The 26,104-nt window shown below is 32.6% G+C and overlaps 1 protein-coding gene and 1 pseudogene across 4 annotated transcripts; one reads left to right on the plus strand and one right to left on the minus strand.

The window, feature by feature from the left end:
* Window positions 1-2,802: 2,802 nt before the first annotated feature.
* Window positions 2,803-13,153, minus strand: LOC117930026 (receptor-like cytosolic serine/threonine-protein kinase RBK2). 4 transcript variants are annotated; one of them, XM_034850473.1, is made up of 9 exons: window positions 12,814-13,153; window positions 11,685-11,764; window positions 11,214-11,438; window positions 10,721-10,972; window positions 10,481-10,635; window positions 4,560-4,639; window positions 4,345-4,480; window positions 4,107-4,253; window positions 2,803-3,433 (listed from the first exon to the last, which is right to left on the minus strand). In XM_034850473.1, the coding sequence occupies exons 1-9, from the start codon at window positions 12,975-12,977 to the stop codon at window positions 3,278-3,280; spliced, it is 1,395 nt and encodes a 464-aa protein (XP_034706364.1). In that variant the 5' UTR covers window positions 12,978-13,153; the 3' UTR covers window positions 2,803-3,277. The 4 variants fall into 4 exon arrangements, with proteins under 4 accessions (XP_034706364.1, XP_034706363.1, XP_034706362.1 ...); XM_034850472.1 differs by having other exon boundaries at window positions 11,652-11,764; XM_034850471.1 differs by having other exon boundaries at window positions 11,214-11,555; window positions 11,652-11,764.
* Window positions 13,154-24,785: 11,632 nt separating this feature from the next.
* LOC117930582 lies at window positions 24,786-26,104 on the plus strand (annotated as a pseudogene).

Consider the following 26,104-nt stretch of genomic DNA (forward strand, 5'->3'; position numbering starts at 1 on the left):
ATTACATTTTGAATGAGTCAATATTCCTATGAGTTCCAATGGTTCCTACTCTGAGCCCATATACCATGATGACATGATTTATAAGGGTGGATCGACTCTAGGTTCACTCTTGTGTATAAGAGTGTTTTGGTAATTACGCAAAATTGCACAAGAGATAGTAAACAAGGTCTCTGAATTTGGTTAATTAATTAATTAGACAACCTTGTTGGGTTAATTAATCAATTAGTGCTCGGTTTAGGCTGGATTTAGTGACCTAAGCCCATATAGGCTTAAGTCACTTAAGTCCAATAAGGGAACCTTATAAATACCCCCTTAGAGGGTTAAGGTTTTAGGTTAGTAGGCTTCCACCTCTAGAGGGAGAGAGAATCAAAGTTCCCTTCCTTCCAAAAGCTACCATTTTGAGTGTCAAGGTCATGGACACAGTCAATGGGGGGAAGACTTTGGATGTACGAGACCTCCACAAACTGCAGACTTCTTTTTCATAGGCTTAGATTCAATTTGGGAACATCTAGATCGAATATATGAGTTTCAAATCTTTAGATCTTTATTCTAAAACAGTTTTTGAAGCCATTGTTTTTTATTGTGCTAATCTATAGATTCCTAGGGATAAATGCATGCACCTTACGAGATTCAAGGCCTTTGAATGGAGTAATCTAGAGTTCCCAACAATAGGTATTTAAGTGAAGACCACTAAGCTCACAGGAAAATACTGGCTCCCTCATAATCCAATTCTAAAGTTGATTCAACACTCTACTAAAGATAATCGATTGCACTTCAGTATCCTATGAAATTATAACGAGACGAAGATCAAATTTGTGACCTACTATTTACTGCATACAGACCTTTCATAAATTGGTGTCTGTAATATAATATGATAGTATTATCTCTTATCAAGATTACATTTCCAATCCTTGAGTTATAGATCCACTTATTATATGATCAATCAGCGTACTCTAGCTGTAAGAAGCATATATAAAATTTTCACTAGAGGAAATGCTATGGTCATAACCTTCTAAATCACATGTCCTTTGGATCAACTAAAATGACACATTGTTTCAATCCTTTGAGATGTCATGGTATCTCTATTGAGAATATCTATTGTTACTAAATTTTATTAATAGTGACCTAATCCTTATATATATGTATATAACTTTAGAGTTTTACCCATAAGTCAAACTTCATGATGACTTTAACACAAACTCAATATTCTCCCAAGGTTGAGAGTTCATGCAGTATAGTAGTTTTGTGAATCATGACAATTGATAGTCTTGCATCATGATTTATTGTAAGTTCAATTCAATGTGTAACCATATAATTAGTACACTTATTATGGGTAAATCATCTTGATGGCTAAAACAAGTCATCGTTCCAATTATAAGGTGATGCACTATAATTTCTATTGGATTGCTTAAATATATGAATCGACTACAAACAACTTATCATCTTATAAGGAACTCATGACTTGTATCCTCTGTGTGACTCTTAATGCACCTAAGTTATATACAATGTAAGAGATATGAACGCAATATGCTCAAATAACCAATTAATGCAAATGAGATAGTAAAGTAAATAAGAAACATAAATAAATAAATTTATTAATGAATCCTTCTTGACATTACTTAAAAAAAATGTTGACTAACAAACAAGGATTTCATGCACTCAACCCTCAGAAGTGCAAATATCCTAGAAGTTATATATTTGATAAAGAAGAATCATGAGTAGTAATATAAGATAAAACAAAATAAAAAATAAACAAATTCTTGAGAAGTTTGACATGTTGAAAATTGGGATAATATGAGAAATAAATCCTCTAAAATAATTCGACCATATGCACTAAATGCCAACCAAATGCACTAGTAACAAGAAATTACTAGGGTTAAATAAAAAGAGGAATGTTACAAAGTATGGTACGATTTTTTTTTTCCTTTTTAAATTTTATTGGTCACCAATCATCCCATTCAAAAAATTTACATGAAAAAGGTGGAAAAAAACAACATATTTCCTTTTATTAGTATCTTTATCTCCTAAATTGAATGTGAAGCCAAAAGGAGAAAAAAAAAATGGAAAAGGCCAAGAACAACATAAGTCCATGAAAGTACTCCAACTTTGCCCCAAAGAAAAAAACCTTAAAAAGACACAAATCATCTCATACAAGGCATCTTTAAGGCAAAACCATTATATCCTCATTCATCATTGGAAAAAACAACAAAACCTTATTCTCTATAAAACTCATACTCTACCATTCATGGACATCACCACTCCAAATGCCCACACCCTTCAAACTACCTCAATATTCATATATTGTGTTTGTTCCTAGAGATAAAAAAAAGTGTCCACTTAGATTTATCATAATTGAAAAGTTAAAAATAATACTAAAAGGAAGATTAGTTTTCTATAGTTAGGCATCCATGTGAACGAGTCTACTAGTCAATTGATATTTTATTGACATAGCAAATAAAAGAAACATTCAGGAAGTAATTATCTTACTCATAAAAAAGTATGTGTATCTTAAAATATTTTTTAAATGAATGGAGATAAATTTGATTTACAAAGTTTAGGGTTATTTTTTCCTTTATTTATCAAATTATTGAGTCAAAACCCTTCTTCCATTTTTTGTTCTTTTCTCAAAAAAATTCAAAAATAACTTTAATGTAATGTAAACACAGTGAAAGTTATCTCCATTAATACTTCACAAATTACCACTCAATCATCAGCCTGAACTGGCTAAACAGCACAACCCTTGTGTGAAGGTGAAAATGGAAACCTGAAGTTCCAACTTGCAGATATATAAACAAACACAAATAACATAAATAATTAGAAGTAGATTTCTATTGTTCAATCATCAATGTGATATTACCTGAACATGTTCCTATAGGAATTATACATCTGCTTAACACTTTAGGAAGCACATGATTTCTTTTAGTAGAAGCACTCCTACTTGTTATTTTCAATTACATACAGAAAGCTCCCATAAACTCCATATCAACATGGTGTGGGAAGGCTGAGAGGGTGTTTGGTCATCCTCTGGAAAAGTGGAAATTCCATCATTCTCTCTTGTTTTCCATGGAATTCAGAACCATTCCATCTTGATTTTCATGTCACTCTGTATCATGGTTTTTATGGTTCAAGGATGGACTGCTGCTTCCAAATTCCATGCAAAACAAATCAGAATTAATGGTTTCATCTCCATTAATCTTCCTAATGCACCCTGAAACTCCAGAACTACAGCTACTGTTATTTGAATATTCTTGCACCACATTTAGGAACCAAGAACAGGTTACTGATCTTCTCCAAGACGTTCATCCAGACACTTGGTTGAGTTGTATTCTGCTGCATCCAAGATTTCATTGGAGTATGTTCTTTTGGGCATGTGGTTTTGAGATTCTTGTGCACCGTCTGGCTTGTATTCATCACCTCTGAGCAGCACAACCACCTGCATATAACAACAGAAAAACAAATTTGACTGCTACCCAATGTTTGCTTGCCTATGGGGCTTGTTTTCTTTTTCAACCTTTTTTTCCCTTCTACTTTAAGCATATATCCTTGAAAGGGGTTCTAAGGGCAACTTTTCAAAGAAGAAAAGCCTAAGACAAGACCTTAATAAAGCCTGGTTCTATGTTGTCTCCTGTAAGAAGGAAGGCACTATTGGTTGGTAGTGATTGCTTCTTGCTTTAGAGAAAACAAAGTAAATTTTGCTTTAAAAAGCAAGAAAAGTACCTCCAGAGTGAAACCAATCATGGTAGTTTTAGTTTTCAAGAGCACAAAAACGTATATAACATTTATTTAGTGTTTCACAATGTGGGATAGGAGGGCATGATCATCATTAAACTTAAACATTTGAATTATTAAAACAAACTTCTTATCGAAGTGATGTATTATTTTGCTCAATTGTTGTTTACAGCATGGGCCGACTCGGCCAAATCAGTATGGTCAGAGTCATTCACCAGAAAGGAGAAGCAGGTCATGTTACTAGAATGCTCTCCCTTTATTAGAGGCATGATGATGGACATGACCCATGAATGGAAGGAAACAGTGGTAAGGTCAGGATGACTCTGAACAAACCATATGGAGGGGGTATCATGCACCTTCCTAAAGTTGGTACTTGCCTGATTCATTCGAGGTCGTAGAACTGGAGACTGCTCAATGCACAGAGAGGCAGTCAGGAGCATGCGATCCATCTCTTCTTCGTCATACTCATCAAGAGCAGGATCAACAAGTTCTGCAACAGAATTTTTGTACAGCAAAGGTTTTGCCTGCCAAAAAAAGAAGTTGAAACAGTCAGCAAAGGCTTTAATTTATGACAGCATGTGATGGTATGTTCAAATTCTGCAAAAGAAAACACACCCAAACCACAAGGCTTTGCTTCATATGGTCCACAGCTCGGCGTCCTGTAATGAGCTCCAAAAGTAGCACCCCAAAAGAAAATATATCCGTTTTTTCATCCACTATGCCATGCATGAAGTATTCGGGCGCAAAATAGCTGCCATACAAGTAAGGAAAGCATAGAGTTAGCAGAACTTCATTAGCCTTCAATTCATAAGCCTCTTAGGCTTACCCACCCAAATGTGCCTTCAAACTTTGTTACGTTGAAGTGCGTCCACTGCTTTGGTAGCCACTTTGCAAGACCAAAATCACAAATCTGGATTAAGATGGACTGAATTAGACATTGAATGATAAATACAAAGAAAATTACAGCATAGATTTTCCATAATAGGATAATTGACATTATAAGAGAGGAATCTAGGATTAATAGAGTTAAAATATATACAATAAAATTGCAAATTCTGTCCAATTTTCTATAATGAAGTCATCATCAATTCTGGAAACTCCTTGCTGCATGAATGAATGCATTGAAGCAATGGCGGAAAAAAAATCAGTACCTTTCATAATTCATGAAAGTAAAGCTAAAAAAAATGTGACTGACAGAATAATCCAACAGAAAGAGCAACTATACTGGTTTCCCAACTTGGAAATTGCAACAAAGTAAAAGAAAAAGAACAAAAATCCTGATCTTTTGATAAAAAATTGATAAGGAAAAGCCTTGGTTAGGCTTAATGGCTACATGGAACAAGATATAAATTCCTTAAGAACTAAACCTTGTTTGGCTTACACCTTAATTGTCTTCTGGATGTGAGGAATATGCAAAACACCTGAAGAAGTGCTGCTCGAGCCCCTGAATTGTAGGTATCAAAGTTTGAGGCTTCTATGTGGCACGTCCCTGGTAAGGCTAGCCTTACCATGTACACTAACTAAAATAGGTTTCTAACTAAATCAACAATATATTTTCTCATGATCTATTTGCAATATTTTTTAATTGAATCTAAAATTGAATAAATTGGAAAAACATCAATTTCTTTTATGTCCATGATCATAGAGACAATTTCTGTATACATCATGATTTTTCACCTTTCAAATTAATGTTTGATGATGATTGAATAGCCCCTAAGGTGTGCTAATCTTAAATTTCAAATAATTGAGTCATGCATAAAGAATGGTTATGATAATTAAAGGGGTTATTCTTGTGATGAAAATAGACTTTTTTTGGGTCAGCTAATTTTCTCTTCCAATCAGTTGACTATTAAGTCAAAAAAAAAAAAAAAAATCAGCTTGAATTATTAATCATGACTATTTGTTATTGACTCAAGAATGTTTGTAGACAGGCTCAAACTCTATTGTGTAATTACAAATTGCAATGGCCTCAGCTAATAGGCCCTGAAATTTGAGTAACAATTGTATTTGTTGAACTTATTTAAAAGTCTCGTTTCAATAGAGTTTGGATAACCTGTTCGTAATGTAGCGTAAAAGCTTTGTTCAACTTTATAAGGTAAGAGCTCTGGTTTTCTTCCTTTATGATTTTCTTTCTGGGAATTACATGTATGCAAAAGTGCAAAAGCTAGAGTTTCTTCCCCCATCCCTTTCTCTATATGATTTTTTCTTAAAAATGATTCATTGCATTACTTCATTCTTGAGGACAACACTTTAAGGACAATAATGAGATAACATATTTTCGTTGCTTAAACTTATGAGAATTCTCTCATTATATCTAAATGATTTGTGATTACCAATCTTCTATTTCAGTTCTTTAGTTTATGCAATTTCTCTACGCTCCAATAGATTCTCAATGTAGTGTTTCTTTTGAACAAGCTCTAGGTTATTCTAGGTTTTGTTAAATTATAGCCTTCCAAAACCTTCAGAGACTAGGTTTTTCCATGGTCTGCCAAAATCACCACATGAAATACTTTTCTCGACAATTTTCAACAACCATCAACAAAACATTCCTTTTTTGGTTTTTCTTCACCTCCAAGATAAGATTCTCTTGATGGTTTTAAAAAATTGTCAAGAAATTTTACCTTTTATTTACATTGACATTTATGATGATTTTCAAGGGGATAAAAAAAATCAAGGCCCTCCTCTATAGTTTTTCACACTCAAGAAAATCTTTTTCCTTTTATAATAATGTCTCCTTTCATATTGTCTAACTAAAAACAAAAACCTTTCATTCTCCTCTACTTCCTGCAATCTTATCTTAAAACTAACTATAACCTTTATTTTCTTTGGATGAAGATACGCATTCATCAAACTTCATGTGGTTAAAGATGTTGAGTGTAAGAAACTACTCCTCTCCTCAAGTATTGTTGAGGAGTAGGTTTTTCACATGGGAAACAACTTGGGGTAGGTTTTATTTTGGACCAGCTCAAAAAGAAGGGTTGGAGGATCCCAAATAGATGCTATATGTCTTAAAAAAATGAAGAAATGGCTGACCTTATCCTCCTTTAGTGCTCGAAAGCAACTATTTTGTGGTAGCTAATCTATGCCTTTTTTGGAGTTTAGTGAGAGATGCATTCTTCGGTGAGAGGTGCCCCTTTTGAGTTGGCATGCATTTTTCATCGAAAAGAAGAGGAAAAAGGCTTGAAAAACTACTCTTTTATACTTATTTTGGACATTATGAAGGGAGAGAAATAGAAGAGCGTTCAAAAATATTAAGGCAACCAAGCTATTAAATAATCATTCATGTACTTCTTGTTGGAATAGGTCAAGGTGCCAATAGGAGATCGCTCCTTGTCCATGTTGGACTTTGTGGAGTAGTTAGGCTCTAAGTAAGACATGGTTTTTGTTTTTTGTGTTCCCCTCACCTTGTCTTTTAGCCTTTTTAGCGTCTTTGTATATATCATTATAATTTTATGTGCCCCTTTAGGTGTTGTTAATACAATCAATAATTTACTTTTTAAAAAAAAACACTACTGTTCTATAAGAGATTATTCCAAATAATGCTTAAGTCACAAGCTTGTATGCTGATCAAATGATATATTGTAAACACAGTACATATCCCATAGGTAAAAGGTTGATTGGAAATTTAGGTCTTGTGACATTTCTAGATAGGGTATGAAAGGACACACTCATAATTTCACTAGAATATCATTATCGTAATAGGTGAAATATCAAAATGACACAACTTTGGTGAAATGAATTCTAATATCCTGGTTGTAGAATGTTCCTCGACAAAAAAAAAAAAAGAAGAAGAAAATGAAGAATAGACATTTATAATCTGAAAAAGTTTCCAAGTAAACTCACTTAAATCTTTGTCCTTTCTAGTTGATATTAGTGATTGAGCAATCAAAAAGATAAATTCCTGTAGAAGCCGCCAAATAAACGATATATTGACACATTTTATCTTATCAGAAACTATAAGTAAACTAGAGATGTTATCTAAGCTTTGCTCCATGTGAAAAATACTTATATAGAGTCCTCTCTTGCTTCAACAAAAGAAATGAATGCCATGTACTCTTATCTTTTCTCCCAATCTTGCTTCATGCCTTGTCAACTTAAAGCTTTATTAAATTTAAAGAGTAAGTTGTTTCATTTTCATCTAGCTAATTTCTATAAGACTAACTCAATTATGTTATTGCTTAGAAATTTAGAATATAGATTTGAAAAGTGCAAGAATACATAACTCAAGGCTTGCACTAGAGTGAAATGAGTTGCAATTAACTCAATATATCTGTTATTGCATAGGATATAGTTTTGAAATGTGCAAGCCACATTTACGGCATAAAGATTTCTTAAAGTCTAGGTGCAAGATGCAATTGAAGGTGTGCACTTGAGTGAAGTAAGACATAACCTAGGGTGCATGTGCAATTTTGTAAAATATTGTAAACTTGAATATGCAAAAATATGTTTCAAATATATTTAATTTGTAGAAAGAACTAAGAATGACGGGGCACCCTTAGGAACTTAAGAAAAGGAAAGGAAAAAAAGACGGTTGTGCCTCTTTAATAAGACATTCTCCCTGGCTGGTACCATTCTAACAACTATGATCAAGAAAAGAACATGACTGTTCTATCACTCAAGTAAGATACGTTTAGGTTTGGAAGGGAGGTGAAGATTTTTTTCTCAAGGACAAACTACTCAATAGGAAATGATCAAAGGATAATCTTTTAGCATATTATTTGGTGTGAAAGTAGACCATTAAAAGATTGTTTCCCTAGGATATATAGCATAGTATCTTCGGTTAGAGGTTAAGCTTGTGTGGAATTTAACTAGGAATGGCTTTTTCTCTAATGGATCCTACTATAATTTTATGACAATGAGGGAATCTTTTTTGTTTCTAACAAAAGTAGTTTGGAATTCCAAGATGCCATGTAAGGTTAGTTTCTTCATTTCATAGGCCAGCATGGAAGAAAATTATCATGATTGATCAACCTATGCAGAGAGGATCTTTTTTTTAATTGTTGTTGCCTTTGCAAGCATGGAGTTGAGTGAGCAAACAACATTTTGATCCATTGTAAGTTGGTTTATAGCCATTGGTCTTTGGTTTTCTCATTATATGGGGTGGCTTTGGTGTTGTCATAATCAATTAAGGAGATTTTGCAAAGTTGGCAAAGAGCTTTTGTGGGATCCGACCACAAAATAGTTTGGAAATTAATCTCTATTTGTTTTGGAGTGTTTAAAAATCTTAGCACTTTTTTGACAATGTTTTTGAAAAAAGTTATCAAAAAACAGTTTTTTAGAACAATTCTTAAAAATTATTCTTAATTATTTTAAGGAACATCTATTTGGAAACTCAAATATGACAAACAATATTCTCAACTTATTTTCCATGAAGCTATACACTTATGATAATTCAAAATTTCTCAAAGTTTTCTTCATTTTTTAAATTATCTCTTACAATATTCTAAAAGAACACCTAAAAATACCTCAAATTTGTTCTAAAAAGCAACCTATTTTCATACTAGATTCTCAAAAAATGGTTTTAGTTAAAAATTTGTCAAATGAGTTTTTTGAGTTAAAAAACTGTTTGATGTTCTAAAGAAAAAAAAATGTTCTTAAAAACCGTTCCCAGCTAAGCTCTTAGTATCTTTGAAGGATCTAATAAGTCGATAATGGCAACAAAGAATGCTTTACTTAAAGCCTTGTTTCTTTGGAATAATGAAGAAGTAGGATTCGTAAACCTTTTCTTTTTGTGTAGATAGATTGGGAGTGGGTTAGCTTGTTAGATGTTGTGTCTTTGAGGAGTATCTTGTATACATCGTGTCTACTTGGTTTCCAACCTTTTAGTTAGTGCTTTTAATTTATTACGTTTTTGTTTTGTCTATAAAAAATAAATAAATAAATAAAAGGAAAGATACGTTTAGATTTAATGTTTATGTTCATGCTCTGAAATATTCCATTGTTTGGAAAGGTCGTGAATATTGGCAGAACCTTCCATACTTTGATGCTTTAATTGATGGTGGATTTAGTTCATCAAAGCGGCTTATGCAGAAATAAAGACATGCCAAGCCAAATGCCACTGCAAAAACTGTCATAAAGACTCATAAACCCTGTACATGACCGCAAGGCATCCGTTAGAGAGCACTCACACTTCTATGATTCCATGTTTGCCACACTAAACCAATGACTAGCTAATTGGTGTGCCAAATCCTAATAAAAATACCTAGACCACAAAAATTAAATAATTTGACTCCAAATCTTTACAAATATATAGAAATCGCTGGGATCTTTTGCTTGATCTATGTATGGGTTTCGTGGCTCTTTATAACAGAATGAAATCTTACGGCAGTGCTTCCTATATCTGGAGAAATTGTTTTATGCTAAAATTGACTTAGATATGCACAACAGAAGTGAAGCTATAGATATACATAACCAATAACATCAGGCATTTAAAAGGTGTAGGTAAAACAAAATGCATGGCAATAGCATTATTGGAAGGAGAAAACTCTGTACAAGAAACAAAAAGGGATTAATAAATGTAACCAGCCATTAGTGTTTTGAACCGTATGGATAGGCATATTTATAGCTTCAATTAACAGTTTGTTTGGATAATGCTGGTGAGTCTTAATCCTTCAGTATTGAGTTTATATCACACACATCTACCAGAACTGACTTGTTGCTGAAATTGTTTTCAAGGAGAAAACACTGCATAAACCTGAATGTAAGTGAAATGAAGCATTAACAATTAGTTGTGCTTAGGTTTGAGAGGTACCTGAGGCTCAAAATCCTCTGTGAGCAAAATGTTATCAGCTTTTATATCTCTATGAATGATTCGCCTTTGACAATGCTCGTGAAGGTACCGTAGGCCATCAGCTGTTCCTAAAGCAATTTTATACCTACTACTCCACTCTAGTTTACTCTTTGTAACTGGAAACCATAAGGGAACATATAATAAACTGAACTAAAAATGAGTAATAATCCAGAAGCAAGAGTGTGAGAATTATGAACAAACCATGAAGTAGAGATCCTAAACTCCCGAGGGGCGATAACTGCAGAACAAGGTGCAGTCCTCCTTGAACGCCATACCCTATCAACTTAGCAGTATTGGGATGGTTTACATGAGCTATGATGCCAAGCTCATGTAAAAAGCTCATTACCCTCTCTTCTGGTGTTCCTTGAGTCAGCCGCTTAATGGCAATGAACTGCCCATCTTTTAAACGACCCTTATAAACTTCAGCATAACCACCCTTTCCAATCAAATTTTCTGCAATAGAAAGGAACCATTAATCATATAGTTGAAGCATTGATCAAGATTTTGTATTGATTTTCAACAAAAGTTAAAACTTTATTTTTTGAGTGGGAGATAAACTTTATTTTCAGGGGGTAATCTAGAAACTGAGAATATAGTAAGTACACCATCAGGTAAAAAGGAAAGAAATTGCAATTCAAGTTGAACAAAAAAAAAAAAAGGATTGTCGGTTTCAAATCAGGAACAAACAACAGACCGTGGTGAAAATTCTTTGTTGCATTCTGGAGTTCAACTAAGCTGAAATTCTTCCATGAACTGTTGAAAGTATTTACAGCAAGCACATTCTCTCTTGCACTTTGACTTTTTCCTCTTGATCTCTTTGACATGACAGGAGTTAAGGATGGGAAACGAATAACTGAATTCTTTGTGAACCGATTGAGAAATGAACGCCAGTGTGAACGTGCTCTTGACCTTTTGGATTCTGAGCTACCAAGACAGGAAGTTTGCATTTCAGGTACAAAGCTTTCAGCACAGAATTCTAGAATTCCTTTAGGAGTGTGTTCATCTTTTCCCTTCTTCATATCCAACAATCTCAAGTCTACAAGAGAAAATTTAATGCAGAAGGGAAGAGAAAATTGAAACACACATGCAGGTAATTCAATTTATATAGGGTCATAAGAAATGCAGATATTACCTTGGGCAGAAACAGAGGAAGGAAACCGAGAACCTGATATTTTATCTCTAGCAGAAACAGCCTCATCTTTTGGGGTCTTTTCCAATAATTTTCTGACATTCTTAGCCATTTTCCTGCAAAAATAAGCATACTGTCAATGAAGAATCCATGACAGCCAAACCAAGGAAGAGAAAGATCAAATTGTACTAGAAGGAAGAGATAGAAATCACCAAAAAGGAGATAAATAACTTCATTGAAATCATCTCTAACAGAATGGAAGAGATTAAAAAAATAGCATTGCGTAAGTAAGATTGCGCAAGAGACGAAAGCTTAAAATCATCTGCAAAATTTACTAGGCTGTTAATCAATAACCCAAAACCTACCAAAATCAATCAATGAAACAAACAAACAAAATGAGCTCAAATTTACTCTTGTTTCCTACAAAAAAACAGAATTCTCAAAACACATAAGCAAAAACCAAGAAAGGTAGTAAAAAAAAAAAAAATTAAGCTGAAAACTTTCATATACACATTACGAAAATCTTTAGAACACAAAAACATAATATTCTCCAAACACATAAGGTAAAGGTCAATATTTTTTTAAAGAAAATGTTGGATACATATGAAAGCAAACCAAAAACATAATCCAAAATTGCACCAAATATGAATTCTTAGCCTCAAAAACTACTAGAAAGAAGAATCGTATATAAATCCTATAAGCTAAATCTAAATTCTATTCTCATGGCATAAAAGATGCAAAATTCAAATAACTAAATCTTAAAAATTGTTATCAAAAGGAAAAAGAAAAAAAATCGTTGGATAGATAACAATTTTAAAATAGAAAAACCCCCAAATCGAAAAGCTAAATTTGAAATAAAAATTAAAATAAAAATAAAAATTATCAAATATTAAAAAAATAAAAAATAAAAAATAAAGCATAACAGTTGATGGTAAAATCTCTAAGTCTGCCATATGATCATGTAAGAACATAGAATCCACAGAACCCATTATCTTAAACTCAAAGAAAAAGGGAAAACAACAATTCAAAAACACACAAGAAATGCAGAACACATCGCATCAGAAGATCTAAATTTCCTCGTCACCACACAGAATCACTAAAAGCCCAGAAGCCAAAACTCAAAACCCAGTGCAGAAATTGAGGTAAGACCAAGACCAACACGTACCATGATGAAGAAGCCTTAGAATCTCCAGCAACCTCCATGGCAAAAGCTTGTAACACCAGACCCCAACAAAGAAAAGGAAACAAAAGAAGAGAGGTCAAAAGAAAAACGCAATGCAGTGGCCAACATTTTCCTACACGCTCAGGATGAAGCCTTTGATCGTTCATACATATTTTTTTTGCTACAAAATCGGGTGTATTACCATGTGAAAGCTAAAAATGGAAAAAATAAAATAAAAATGTATCAATCGCTCTGTCAGCAAAAGGGAAGAGTGGGGTTGGTTTTACAGATATATTGTCTGTTGTTTATGAATTGGAGAGAGGAGAGCGTAGGAAGCAGTGTTGCAATGGGGGTTGACACGTGGGAGAAGCTGTGGAGCGACTTCTGCTCCCAACCTTGAACCCTTTACAAACAGATTCAGAGTTAAACGTTGTGTTAGAGAAGACTCAGAACACAATAGAATATTTCCCCATGTTCAGTTTTGGCCTTATGTTCTTCATATTCCCTCTATTCCCAATGTGGGACTTTGGGTTCTCATTTTTACCCTTGTTTGATTTTTATTTTTATTTTTACATTCAATTAATAGAGTCTTAATTTGAATAGCCAGAGTTTGAGACTAAGGGTATAAATAAATCGATAAAAATATATGAATTAGTAATATTTTTCTTTAATTTGATTGATAAATTATTTTTTTGTTTTTATTCTGGTTTCATAAAAATTCTATTATAGGCTATAGTGAATTTATATAATCATTTTTTTTTAAATTGACAGGTAATCATTTTCATTAGTTTAGTGAATTTAAATAAAGATGTTTAATTATTTTATGGAAAAAAAATGTGGGTTCTCTTTTAAATTTCTATTTAACTACAATTTTCCCAATAAATTATAAATGCCTTTTTAAATTAATTTATTTTCATGTCTCGAAATCTTTAAATAAGCTTCTTCTTCTTCTTCTTTTTCAAATGAATTATTTGATAGAAAATAATAAATTTTCTAATTTCTATGAAATGAGATAATTATTTTAAGGCTATATTTGGTTCCTGGAAAATACGGGAGAAAGAAAATTGGGAGGAAAAATAGAAGGAAAGAAAAAGCTAAGAAAATGAATATAAATTTTTTCGCTTCCATGGAAAATTTAAGGGGAAAAAAAAAAAGAATTCATTTTCTTTTGTTTGGTTAACCACGAAAAAAAGTTAAGGAAAATAGAAGGAAAACAAAATCAACAATTTATTTTAAATGGTTATCAATTTATTCGATAATAAAATAAATTAATCCAATAAAAAAAACTATTGAAAAGAGTGAATTTTTCGACATGAAACATTGAATATACGAGTAATAACTATTTTTTATTTTCAAGTGAACAGTTACAACTAATAAAAAGCTCTTAAAAAAATTCAAAAGGATTTTCGAAATCAAAATTTAGAAATAAAATATGTTCATATAATGTAAAAATAAAAAGCTACTATATAAAATATAAAATTCAAAATTAAAAAGGATTTTCTAAATCTAAATTTAAAAATTAAATTTGTAAAAATAAAAAGATACAATATAAAATATTTTTTATTTGTAAAAATAAAAAATAGTAACTTTTTAGGGAATCTTTTTGAATTTTAAATTTTATATTTTATGTAGTAGCTTTTTATTTTTAGGGTATATGGAAATATTTTATTTCTAAATTAAGATTTAGAAAATCTTTTTGAATATTGCTTTTTATCGATATAAAACAACAATCAAGCCATCAAGAAACATTCATTGAAGTCGACTTCAATTATGGCAAACACAAGGTGAAAAATAGAGCATGTCTTCATCAAATACAAATATGGTGAAAAAACAGAGCAAGGGAAGACAGAAGATAGAAATAAAAAAAAAATCGAGAAGAAAAGGTCCTTGGAGGTCACCTTCTCCAAGCGTCAAACAAACAGAGCATGGGTAGACAGAAGATAGAAATAAAAAAAAATCGAGAAGAAAAGGTCCTTGGAGGTCACCTTCTCCAAGCGTCGAACATGTTTGTAAAAATATGGATACAATGGAGAAAAAAAACACTCTCAAACACTCACTTTGATACAATAAAACTCTCAAAGTTACAAAATAAGAACAAGAAGAAAAAGAACACAAGAAATGCTCAAACAAGTCCTTGGAACTTTGTCCAAAGACTCTATTTCCTCCCTCTTCTAGAAATCTTTTGGGAACTAATGGAAATAGTCTTGGGATTGATCAAGCTTTTTCACTTTTCTGCATAAGATTTCAAAAAGAAGAAAAGTCATATAAAGCACTCTTGGGGTTGAAAAATGGTTACAAGGATGAGAAAAAACCCATTGTCTTCCTCAATCTCTTCATCTTTGTAACATTCAAAAAAATTAAATTATATGTTTAATTCACACATTAAACATGATTTAATCTCAAATGTGTAACTCTCTTACACTTAACCTCTTAAGTTTTATAAAGTTACAAAGATGAGAAGACTCATTGTCTTCCTTAACCTCTCAAGTTTTGTAACATTTCAAAATGTAATCATATGTGTAAATACCTCTTAAGTTTTGTAACATTCCAAAACTTAATCATGTGTTTAATTCACACATTAAAAGTGTAACTCTTCTTACACTTCATTTTTAACCAAAAATATATATATATATATATATATATTTATATAAATATAACAATCCCCCACTTGGTTAAAAATAAACATCAACCCTTATAACCTCAACAGTGAAAATGCATAAAATAAAATATCTTTCGATTTGAATTTTACCTTAGTTTAATTGTCACAAAGCTCCGTTAAAATCCCAAGTTGCTTGTAGCATTGAACCAGTTATTCCTTGTAACGAAACCGGTAACAACACACACACTTCCACTAACCACACGAGTACCCATTAATTTCTTGCTTAGCACTTTTATGGCCATGTGCTCAATCCATTCACGAACTTTCTTGAAAGAAACTCCAACTCTCATGAGAGGTGGCACCACCCCTAAGTTCACATAAGTGAAATTCTTCCAGCATCCTTGTTACCTTTAAGATGCTTGTCACACATAGACTGAATTTCATTAAAAGCTTTAAGCTTAACCCTCCAACGGTAACAACCAGCATTAATTATCACAGATGGAACTTACATGTTCTAATGCTGTCACAACCCACTTATCAATGACTTGTTTTTACCTATTGAACTTAAGACTGGTCATTTCTTAGTATTAAGTTGGGTTATTATCATTGGTGAATTTTATTTAAGGAGTTTTAGTCCCATCCCTCTAGATGTTATCCTTACTAAATCTCTTGTAAGAGGTTTAGTAAAAGGATCCGCCAAGTTTCCACTTGACCGCACAAATGAGATTGAGATGATTCCATTTTGAATCAATTGTCTCACATACTCATGTCTAATGCTTATATGTCTAGACTTCCCATTGTACACTCCACTGTACGCACGAGCTAGAGTGGCTTGACTGTCACAATGTATCGACACTGTTGACACATTATTTGCAGTAAAAGGGATGTCCATCATGAGATCCCTAAGCCACTCAGCTTCTTTTCCAGTTGCAGCTAGAGCTATAAACTCTGCCTCCATGGTTGAGTGTGATATACAAGTCTGTTTCTTAGATCCCCAAGAGACAGCCCCACCACCAAGTGTAAACACCCAACCTGTGGTAGATAAATTATCTCCCACACTCGATATCCAGCTTGCATCTGAATACCCTTCAAGCATAGCAGGAAACTTTGAATATTAGAGGCTTAGTTCTTTGGTATTCTTTAGGTAACCAAGAACTCTACCAATAGCTTTCCAATGTTCCACGCTTGGATTGCTAATAAACCTACTTAGTTTACTAACTGCAAATGAAATGTCAGTCCTAGTACACTGAGCAACATACATAAGACTTCCAATTGCACTTGCATACTCAAGTTGAGCCACCAATCTACCATCATTCTTTTCAAGTTTTATACTTGAATCAAATGGAGTATTAGCATCTTTAATCTTGAGATGACTAAATTTGCTAACTACTTTCTCAATATAGTGGGTTTGGTTCAAAGCATAACCCCCACTATTTCTTTTCACTTTGATACCCAATATAGTATTAACTTCTCCAAGATCTTTCATCTTGAAGGTTGAGGATAGAAACCTTTTCGTTTCTATTATTCCTTTCATGTCATCACTCAAGATTAACATGTCATCCACAAATAGACACACTATAACCACATAGTCATCATAAGTCTTAGAATATAAGTACTTGTCCACATTGTTGTGTTTAAATCCATCCGAAAGAATAGCATGATCAAATTTTCCGTGCCATTGTTTGGGAGCTTGTTTTAAACCATATAATGATTTGAAAAGCTTACACACTTTGTTTTCATTCCCCAGTAGAACAAAACCTTCCGGTTGTTCCATGTAGACCTCCTCATTGAGATCCCCATTCAAGAATGTCGTTTTGGCATCCATTTGATGAACAAATAGATTATGAATTGATGCCAAAGCAAACAATATCCTAATCGATGGTGTTCTAGCCACCGGCGCATAGGTATCAAAATAATCAATACCTTCTCTTTGTTTAAACCCCTTAGCTACTAATCTAGCCTTAAAGGTTTGAATCATGCCATCGGTGTGATATTTCCTTCGAAATACCCACTTGCACCCTATTGGTTTAGATCCTGGTGGAAGGTCTACCAATTCCCATGTTTGGTTGGACATAATTGAATCCATTTCATCATTGATAGCCTCTTTCCAAAAAGCAACATCTCTAGAAGTCATAGCTTCTTTGTATGTTTTGGGATCCTCCTCTATTTGAAGTACTATAGGAATTTTTCTTATAATATCTTCTCTATTTCCTTCTACTAAGTAAAAGGAAATTCTTTGAGAGTCAATCTCATCCGATCCCAACACTTTCTTTTTTCTAGCTCTTTGGCTTTTCCGAGGCACAATGGGTTGCTCAACAACCTTTGAAGATGTCTCCTCTTGAGACTCTCCAACACTAGTAGGTACTTGAGAATTGCTATCACTCAACAAATTCTCAAAGAACTCTACCTCTCTTGATTCAATTATCACATTAGACTCCAAGTCTAATAGCCTATAAGCTTTGCTATTTGAGGCATAACCTACAAATGCACACTTAATGGCTCTTGGACCCAATTTTGTTTTATTTGGATCCATTTTCTTGCAATAAGCAAGACACCCCCACACTTTGAAGTAACCTATATTAGGCTTCCTTCCTTTCCATAACTCATATGGAGATATCTCATTTTTTCATAGGAATTCTATTCAAAATATGGCAAGCAGTCAACAAAGCTTCACCCCACAAATTGAAATTCAATTTAGCATGCAATAACATAGCATTCACCATTTCCAAGAATGTTCTATTCTTTCTCTCCGCTATGCCATTGTGTTGAGGTGTATAGGGTGCGGTGCACTCATGTATTATGCCATATTCTTCACAAAAGAATTGAATTCACTAGAGAAATATTCACCACCTCTATCACTTCTAAGCACCTTAATATTTTTTCCTAGTTGATTTTCAACTTCGGCTTTGTAAACTTTAAAGGCATTGAAAGTTTCACTTTTGTTTTTCAACAAAAACACATAGGTAAATCTAGAACAATCATCTATGAATGTAAGAAAATGCCTATTTCCACCTCTTGTTAACATGCCATTAAGTTCACAAAGATCACTATGTATTAAATCAAGCAAATTAGATGATCTCTCAACACTATGAAAAGGCTTTTTAATCATCTTTGATTTAACACATATTTCACACTTTTCAAATTTCTTGGTATCACAAGCAATCAAACCACATTTCACAATCCTTTTAATAGTGCTTAAACCAACATGTGCAAGCCTATTAAGCCACAAAAATAAAGAATTTGAATCACACATATAAGCGGAAGTAGAAGCCATTTTATTGATATTGTCATTGGTACAAAGTTTGATCATCCCATCACAAGAATACCCTTTTCCCACAAAGTTCCCCGATTTGGATAAAATTAGCTTACCGGATTCAAACACCGCTTTGATACCCGGTTTGCCAAGCAAATCCCCACTAACCAAATTTTTATTCATATCGGGACATACAATACATTTATAAGGGTAACCTTTTTGCCGGAGGTAAAAACAACTTCAATAGTGCCCTTGCCAAGCACCTTGGATCTTCCTTCATTGCCCATTTGAACCTCTTGATCTCCCTTTGCATCTTCAAAGGTCTCGAAAAGAGATTTGTCATAGGTAACATGAACTGTGGCACAAGTATCATACCACCATCCTTGCACCTTTCCTTGGACAACGCACACATCGCTTTGTGTTGCAATGATCTCCTCATCAATTGCATTCACCACAACCCCTTTTTGGTCCTTTCGGTACCTACACTCCCTAGCATAATGCCCGGGTTTTCCACACACAAAACAAGGACCTTTCTTGCCCTTAAATTGCTCTTGATTTTTCTTAGGGCTCATATAATTTCCGGAATTCTTTTTGTCGTTGTTATTTTTTCCTCTAGGATGATTGGCCTTTGAAACCGCATTGGCTTTGTTAGTCCCACCATTGGACTCTTCCACCATTTTGTCTCTTGATCTGGATTCTTCCTCAATGCGAAGATGTTTTTGAATCTCTTCCAAGGAGTAATCTTCACTCTTGTGGAGAATCCTCTTCCGGTAACTTTTCCAACTTGATGGTAATTTAGTCAAAATAGCACCAACTTGGAAGGCCTTCGGAAGTTCAATTTTGAGAACTTTCAACTTATTCACAATTACTCGCAACTCATGAATTTGTGGTAAGAGAGGTTTTTCATCAAAAAATTTGAAATCTATGTATTGAGAAATAAGAAACTTTTTGGTACCTTTTTCCTCGGCTTTGTACTTGTTTTCAAGAGCCTCCCAAATCTCCCTCGCGGAATTGGTGTTGGTGTAGAGATCATATAGCCTATTGGATAAGGCGTTCAAAATATGACCCCTACATATGAGCTTATCCTCCTCCCTCTTCTTCCTTGCCGGCACCACTTGAGGTGTGTCATTTTCCTTTGGTTCTGGTAACGATGCCAAGGTAGGATCAAGGATGTAAAAAATCCTGAGTGCTGTGAGAAAGAATCTCACCTTGTCTTGCCACCTAGTGAAATTGGAACCATCAAAACGATCCAACCTCACAAGGTCTTGGTTCATAATCTTGATAGTCTCTCCTTCCATTGAAAATAGAGTCTTTGATTGTTAGGAAAATATGGATACAATGGAGAAAAGAAACACTCTTAAACACTCACTTTGATACAATAAAACTCTCAAAGTTACAAAATAAGAACAAGAAGAAAAAGAACACAAGAAAAGCTTAAACAAGTTCTTGGAACTTTGTCCAAAGACTCTATTTCCTCTCTCTTCTAGAAATCTTTTGGGAACTAATGGAAATAATCTTGGGATTGATCAAGCCTTTTCACTTTTTTGCATAAGATTTCAAAAAGAAAAAAAGTCATATAAAACACTCTTGGGGTTGAAAAATGGTTACAAGGATGAGAAAAAACTCATTGTCTTCCTCAATCTCTTCATCTTTGTAACATTCAAAAAAATTAAATCATATGTTTAATTCACACATTAAACATGATTTAATCTCAAATGTGTAACTCTCTTACACTTAACCTCTTAAGTTTTGTAACATTCCAAAACTTAATCATGTGTTTAATTCACACATTAAAAGTGTAACTCTTCTTACACTTTATTTTTAACGAACAATATATATATATATATATATATATATATATATATATATATATATATATATATATATATTTATTTATATAACTATAACAGAACAGGACTCTTCAAGAAGGCTAGCGAGCTCTGCTTTTTGTGTTGTGTTGAGGTCGCCGTCATCGTCTTCTCTCCGGGCAGAGAGCTTTCGTCTTCAGCCACCCCTCCGCGGACGCTGTCATTGATCGCTTCCTGTATCGCGAGACCAACTCTCGTGCGTTGCGCTGGTTCCGGTAAATACAAGAGCAGCCCGATAAAATTTTCTCCATCTTTTGCCTTATCTTTTTTCTCTTATTTTCCTCATTATTTTTTAAGGAAAATAATAGATAAAATATTATGATATTTTCTTTAATGTTTTTCTTTATATTTTTTTCCATCATATTTTCCATGTCACTCAAACTAAAGAAAATAATTTTTCACATGATTTTTTTTTCTTTTCTTAGCATTTTCCAAAAACCAAACATAACCTAAGGGTTTGTAAAGAAAATATATATAAAAAAATGTTATAATTCAATTTTAAGATCTACTTAATGATTGGTCGGCAAAAAAGTAGTTCAAACACAAAATTTAATTTCTCATTCATTAATTATTAAAAAGAAAAAGAAAAAGAATACATTAATATTTTTTTATTATTGAATTAATGGATGGCAAGGCCATTATGGATCTATTTTTTTAAGGAAAATTATTGGATAGATGTTAAAAAGATGCTTATTTATTAAATTCCTGAATGACTCAAATTTTAAGATGTCAATTTTACCCTTTGTTGAACTTTTTTTTTTTTTTTTTTTTTTATTACTCCTTAAAAAAAATTGGAAAGGTGAATAATGAGATTACAACTTCACCCTTTCCTTTATCTTTTCGGTCCTTGGAGGTCACTTTTTCCAAGCGTCGAACAAGACTTTTCAAGAAGGACAGCGAGCTCTGCTTTTTGTTCAGTGTTGAGGCCGCCAACATCGTCTTCTCTCCTGGCAGAGGGCCTTCATCTTTGGCCACCCCTTCGCGAACGTTGTCATCGATCACTTCCTGCATCGCGAGACCAACTCTCGTGCATTGCACTAGTTTTGGTAAAGACGAAAACAGTCCGATAAAATTTTCTCCACATTTTCTCTTTTCTTTTTTCTCTTATTTTTCTCATTATTTTTTAAAGAAAATAGTAGGAAAATATTATGATATTTTCTTTAATATTTTCCTTTATATTTTTTTTTCATCATATTTTCCATGTCACCCAAACTAAATAAAATAATTTTTCACATGATTTTTTTTCTTTTTCTTAGCATTTTTAGGGAATCAAACATAGCCTAAGGGTTTGTAAGGAAAAAAGATATAAAAAAATATTACAATTCAATTTTAAGATCTACTTAATGATTGATTGGTGAAAAAGTAGTTCAAACACAAAATTTAATTTCTCATTCATTAATTATTAAAAAGAAAAAGAAAAAAATGCATTAATATTTTTTTATTATTGAATTAATGGATGACAAGGCCATTATGGATCTTTTTTTTTTTATGGAAAATTATTGGATAGAAGTCAAAAAGACGTTTATTTATTAAATTCCTGAATGACTCAAATTTTAAGATTTCAACTTTACCCTTTGTTGAATTTTTTTTTTTTTTATTACTCCTTAAAAAAAATTGGAAAGGTGAATAATGAGATTACAACTTCACCCTTTCCTTTATCTTTTCTCCATTATTCCTTTGCCTACTTGGAATTGCAAAAATAAGAATTTTTTTTTCTCATCATTCATTTGCTTACGTGGAATATCAATTGAATAACATACAAATATTAACTTGTTAGTATAACATAAGAAAAAAAATTAATTTTATTTGTATTGTAAGTGTAGTGTATTTATTTTGTACCTATTTTTTTTATGACAAAATTAGGTGATGTTTTTTTTTTTACTTAATTTTAAATAGAATTTAAAATAAAATAATACTTATTAGTGTTAAGTATTAAGTTATTTATTTTTTTAATATTATATTTCAATGAAGTATTAAGAAATAAATAAAAACCATTAAGATACTTTTAGCATTCAAGAAAAGCTAAGGTGGTGTTTGTTTTTTTGGTTTTTTGCTGAAAGCAATTTGTTTTTAAAATTTAGTTTGTTTGTTTTTCTACTTTTTCATGACTTATTATAAACTTTTTACTAAATATAAAAAACCAAAATATGTAACTTTTTCTAAATAAAAAATAATAATATATTGGTTTTCATTTACTTTTTAATACTTAATATAAATAAAATACTACAAAAACAAACAACTTAATATTTAACACTATTAAGTATTAAGGTTCTATTTAAAATTAAGTATAAAACAAACACCACCTATATATTATACTTTTTTTTATACCTCATGACATCCAAAATATCATAAGAGTGTATTAACATCATCGATGTATTGAAAGAAAAAAAAAATGTAAAAATTAGGATAAAAACACCATACAAAGAAAAACAAGGAGAAAAAAAAAACTAAAATTATATAATTTTAAAAATTATTTAATTATGAAAAAACTAAAGATGATCAACCACTCTGCATCATTTTCTAAATATGATGTTTCCAATCCCGATGAATAAAATTAATTTCAAAACCTTTTAAATGAAGTCAAAAGACTAGGAAGACCATATAGAATATAAGAAGAATTTTCAGTGAAATTGAGTCAATCTTTCTCTTAACGATAAGTGTATTTTCTCTTACATATTTATTAGATCTTTAAAGGTGAGAAATATGGAGTGCTGAATAGTCTGAATCCATTGTGCACAATGGAACTATATTGCATGAAACTACATTGGATAATTTCCTTGATGATATTGTATCCTAGGAGTCATACCAAAAGGGTGGAATTTGAATATAGGTATAATCGATCAAATTATATTAAAATATGTCATGTATTTTTGTATGTGGATTATCTTATTTTTTGTTTTGAAATAAAATAGTTAAGGGTTGAATGCAAAACATTACAGGCAGATAAGGGTTGAAAAGGTCTAAGGAAACGAATGAGGACCCATTTGAAAGAAAGCTAAAAGATAATGGTGAGAGCGAAGGAAGAGTGTTGTTTTGTCTCCAAGGAAAAGAGAGAATAGTCGATCTAAACATGCCAAAACATGGAATCATCAAATTTTATATTGTTGTTTCCTCACTTAGCCCTAATTTAATATTTTGAATTGTATTAACTATTAAGACCTTAGGCAAATTAGAGAACATAGAAGCAACACACAAGCACCTTTGAGGGAAACTAACTATTGATATACTCATGCTCTCTCAAGAATATGTACAACACTCAAGGCCTTATTTGATAGTTATTTTTAAAAACAATTTTGAAAAATAATTTTTGACAACAATTTTGAAAAAATGTTTTATAATATTTTGTAAAATAAAAGTTTGTTCAAGAATTTTTAAATATGTTTTAAAAATAATTTTTATATTTAGGACTTTGTTTTTAATCATTTTACTATATGCTTGTGTAATTATTTTTAAAACAATCTTTAAAAAATAAACTAAAATAAGTTAAAATAATTATGTTTTTATTTTCTTTTTAAACATGTTTTCTTATTTCTTTGCTCTACATAATAGAAAACTGTTATCGAAAGTAGATACCAAATTGGTCTTGTGCCTTTTTTTTTTCATTTAGGAAAAATGTTTTTCCTATGACTCATTTGAAAACCTTCTCTTTCTTTTTATTTAGGAAAAATGTGTTTCCATACTATCATTAAAAAAACCCATAAAAAAACTTAAAATAATTCAAATTTCATGTTGTCACAAAAAATATAGTACATGAATTATTAAATGTAATATTTATATTATTAGAATGTAGCATCTAAATGATTCAAAGTAGTAATTTTGATCAAAAGTATACAAAATCCAAATTATTTTTAGATAGACGGATGAAGTTTGGATTTTATAAACTTGGTTAAGATGTTGTCACTTTTTTTTAAATTATCTAAATCATTGTCTTATTTATTTGTAGGTAGCTTTCTTTTCTTTTTTTTTAAATATATCTTTATTTCATAATTTAAAAAACTTAGATGAAGTCTCTATGATATACATTTGGAATAGAAATCTGAAGTCTGAACCAACTCATACCTAATCAATATGTGATGTTCAACATATTGATTATTTACCTACGTATTCACATATTGATTATTTACCTACGTATTTTAAAAGAAAATATTATTTTTGTAAGAAAAAGGTAAAAGTATTTTTATCAAAAACAGATAATTTTTAGGGTTAAAAAAAGTGAAGGTTAGATTTAGGATGATTTGGATAAGGAAAAAAGTTCATGATGCATTACTGTAACCAGTCTTTGAAGCATGGTTCGCCGTGCAGGTCATGTAGAGATCGTTTGTCACGTTTGGAAGAGGCCTACTTTCTCGGTCCTGACATTGGAAATGTCTCGGACTGTACTGGGTATCCCTTTATCTATGCTGCTGCTTTGGTCAATCCGTTCGGGCCTACTGACTTACGGACCACAAAGTGTTTATTCTTGCTCGATTTCAGTTCAGGCCCAAAGGCCACTAAGAGACACAAAAATGTGGTTTTTGGGGTTGTGATGGCCTGATGGGCAGTTTTGTTGGGTTATTGGTGACGGTTGTTGGTTTGGGTATTGTGGAGGCGGCACAGCAGAAGGCAGAGGAGGAGCAACCAATTTACAGGTCCAGTTTCAGTGCTGGTGATGACTAACCATGGAAGTATCAGTTCAGTCATCTTCACACTTGAGGAGATGAAAGAGGCGACCATGAACTTTTCCTGGCAGAACAATATAGGGAATGGACTATACGGGAATGTTTACAATGGGATATTGCCAGATGGGTCTGAAGTTGCATTGAAAAGGTTCAAAAACTGCACTGCTGCTGGGGATGCAACATTCACACATGAAGTAGAGGTGATTGCAAGTGTTAGGCATGTGAATCTTGTTGCTTTGAGAGGCTACTGTACTGCAACACATCCTTGGGAAGGTCATCAGAGGATAATTGTGCGTAATTTGATGCCAAAGGGAAGCCTCCATGACCATCTTTTTTGTTCTGGCATGGAGAAGCTTAGTTGGCCTATTCGTAGAAACATTGCCATTGGAACAGCGTGTGGATTAGCCTCCTTACACCATGGAGTGTAGCCTGCAATCATTCATAGAGATGTTAAATCTAGTAATATACTTTTGGATGAAACATTTGAACCAAAGCTAGCTGATTTTGGCCTTGCAAAGTTTCATCCAGAAGGACTAACTCATATGAGCACCAAGGTTGCTGGTACTCTTGGCTATGTTGCCCCAGAGTATGGTTTATATGGGCAATTGGCAGACAGAAGCGATGTTTGTAGCTTTGGGGTTTGTGCTTCTTGGGCCTCTGAGTGGGAATAGAGCACTTATTTCTGATGAAATACTGGAACTTCATCCCTTTTGACATTTGATGGTAGAGCATTTGATGTAGTCGAATATAACATGCCCATGTCAGGCCCGCCTGAAGAGCATTTGCCGTTCTTGCCTTGCATCCTCAACTACATGCTAGGCCAGCAATGGACCAGATTGTGAAGATACTGGAAAAGCACCTGCCACTTCCTTCTATCCCGGATCGTCCAGCTTCCCTCTTTTTTCCTATTATCTAA

Source organism: Vitis riparia, chromosome 14 (genome assembly GCF_004353265.1).
Source record: "Vitis riparia cultivar Riparia Gloire de Montpellier isolate 1030 chromosome 14, EGFV_Vit.rip_1.0, whole genome shotgun sequence".
Lineage (NCBI taxonomy): Eukaryota > Viridiplantae > Streptophyta > Magnoliopsida > Vitales > Vitaceae > Vitis > Vitis riparia.

Bases quoted from the DNA above. Each gene is read 5' to 3' on its own strand.
- LOC117930026 (XM_034850471.1), bottom strand. From the start codon at position 12,977: ATGAACGATCAAAGGCTTCATCCTGAGCGTGTAGGAAAATGTTGGCCA. The intron at 10,973-11,213 runs GTCTGTTGTTTG...TTTCTATTGCAG, and splicing joins AACAAAGAATTTTCACCACG to AAAATTTGATTGGAAAGGGT. The intron at 4,640-10,480 runs GTACCTCTCAAA...ATCTTAATCCAG, and splicing joins CAGAGGATTTTGAGCCTCAG to ATTTGTGATTTTGGTCTTGC.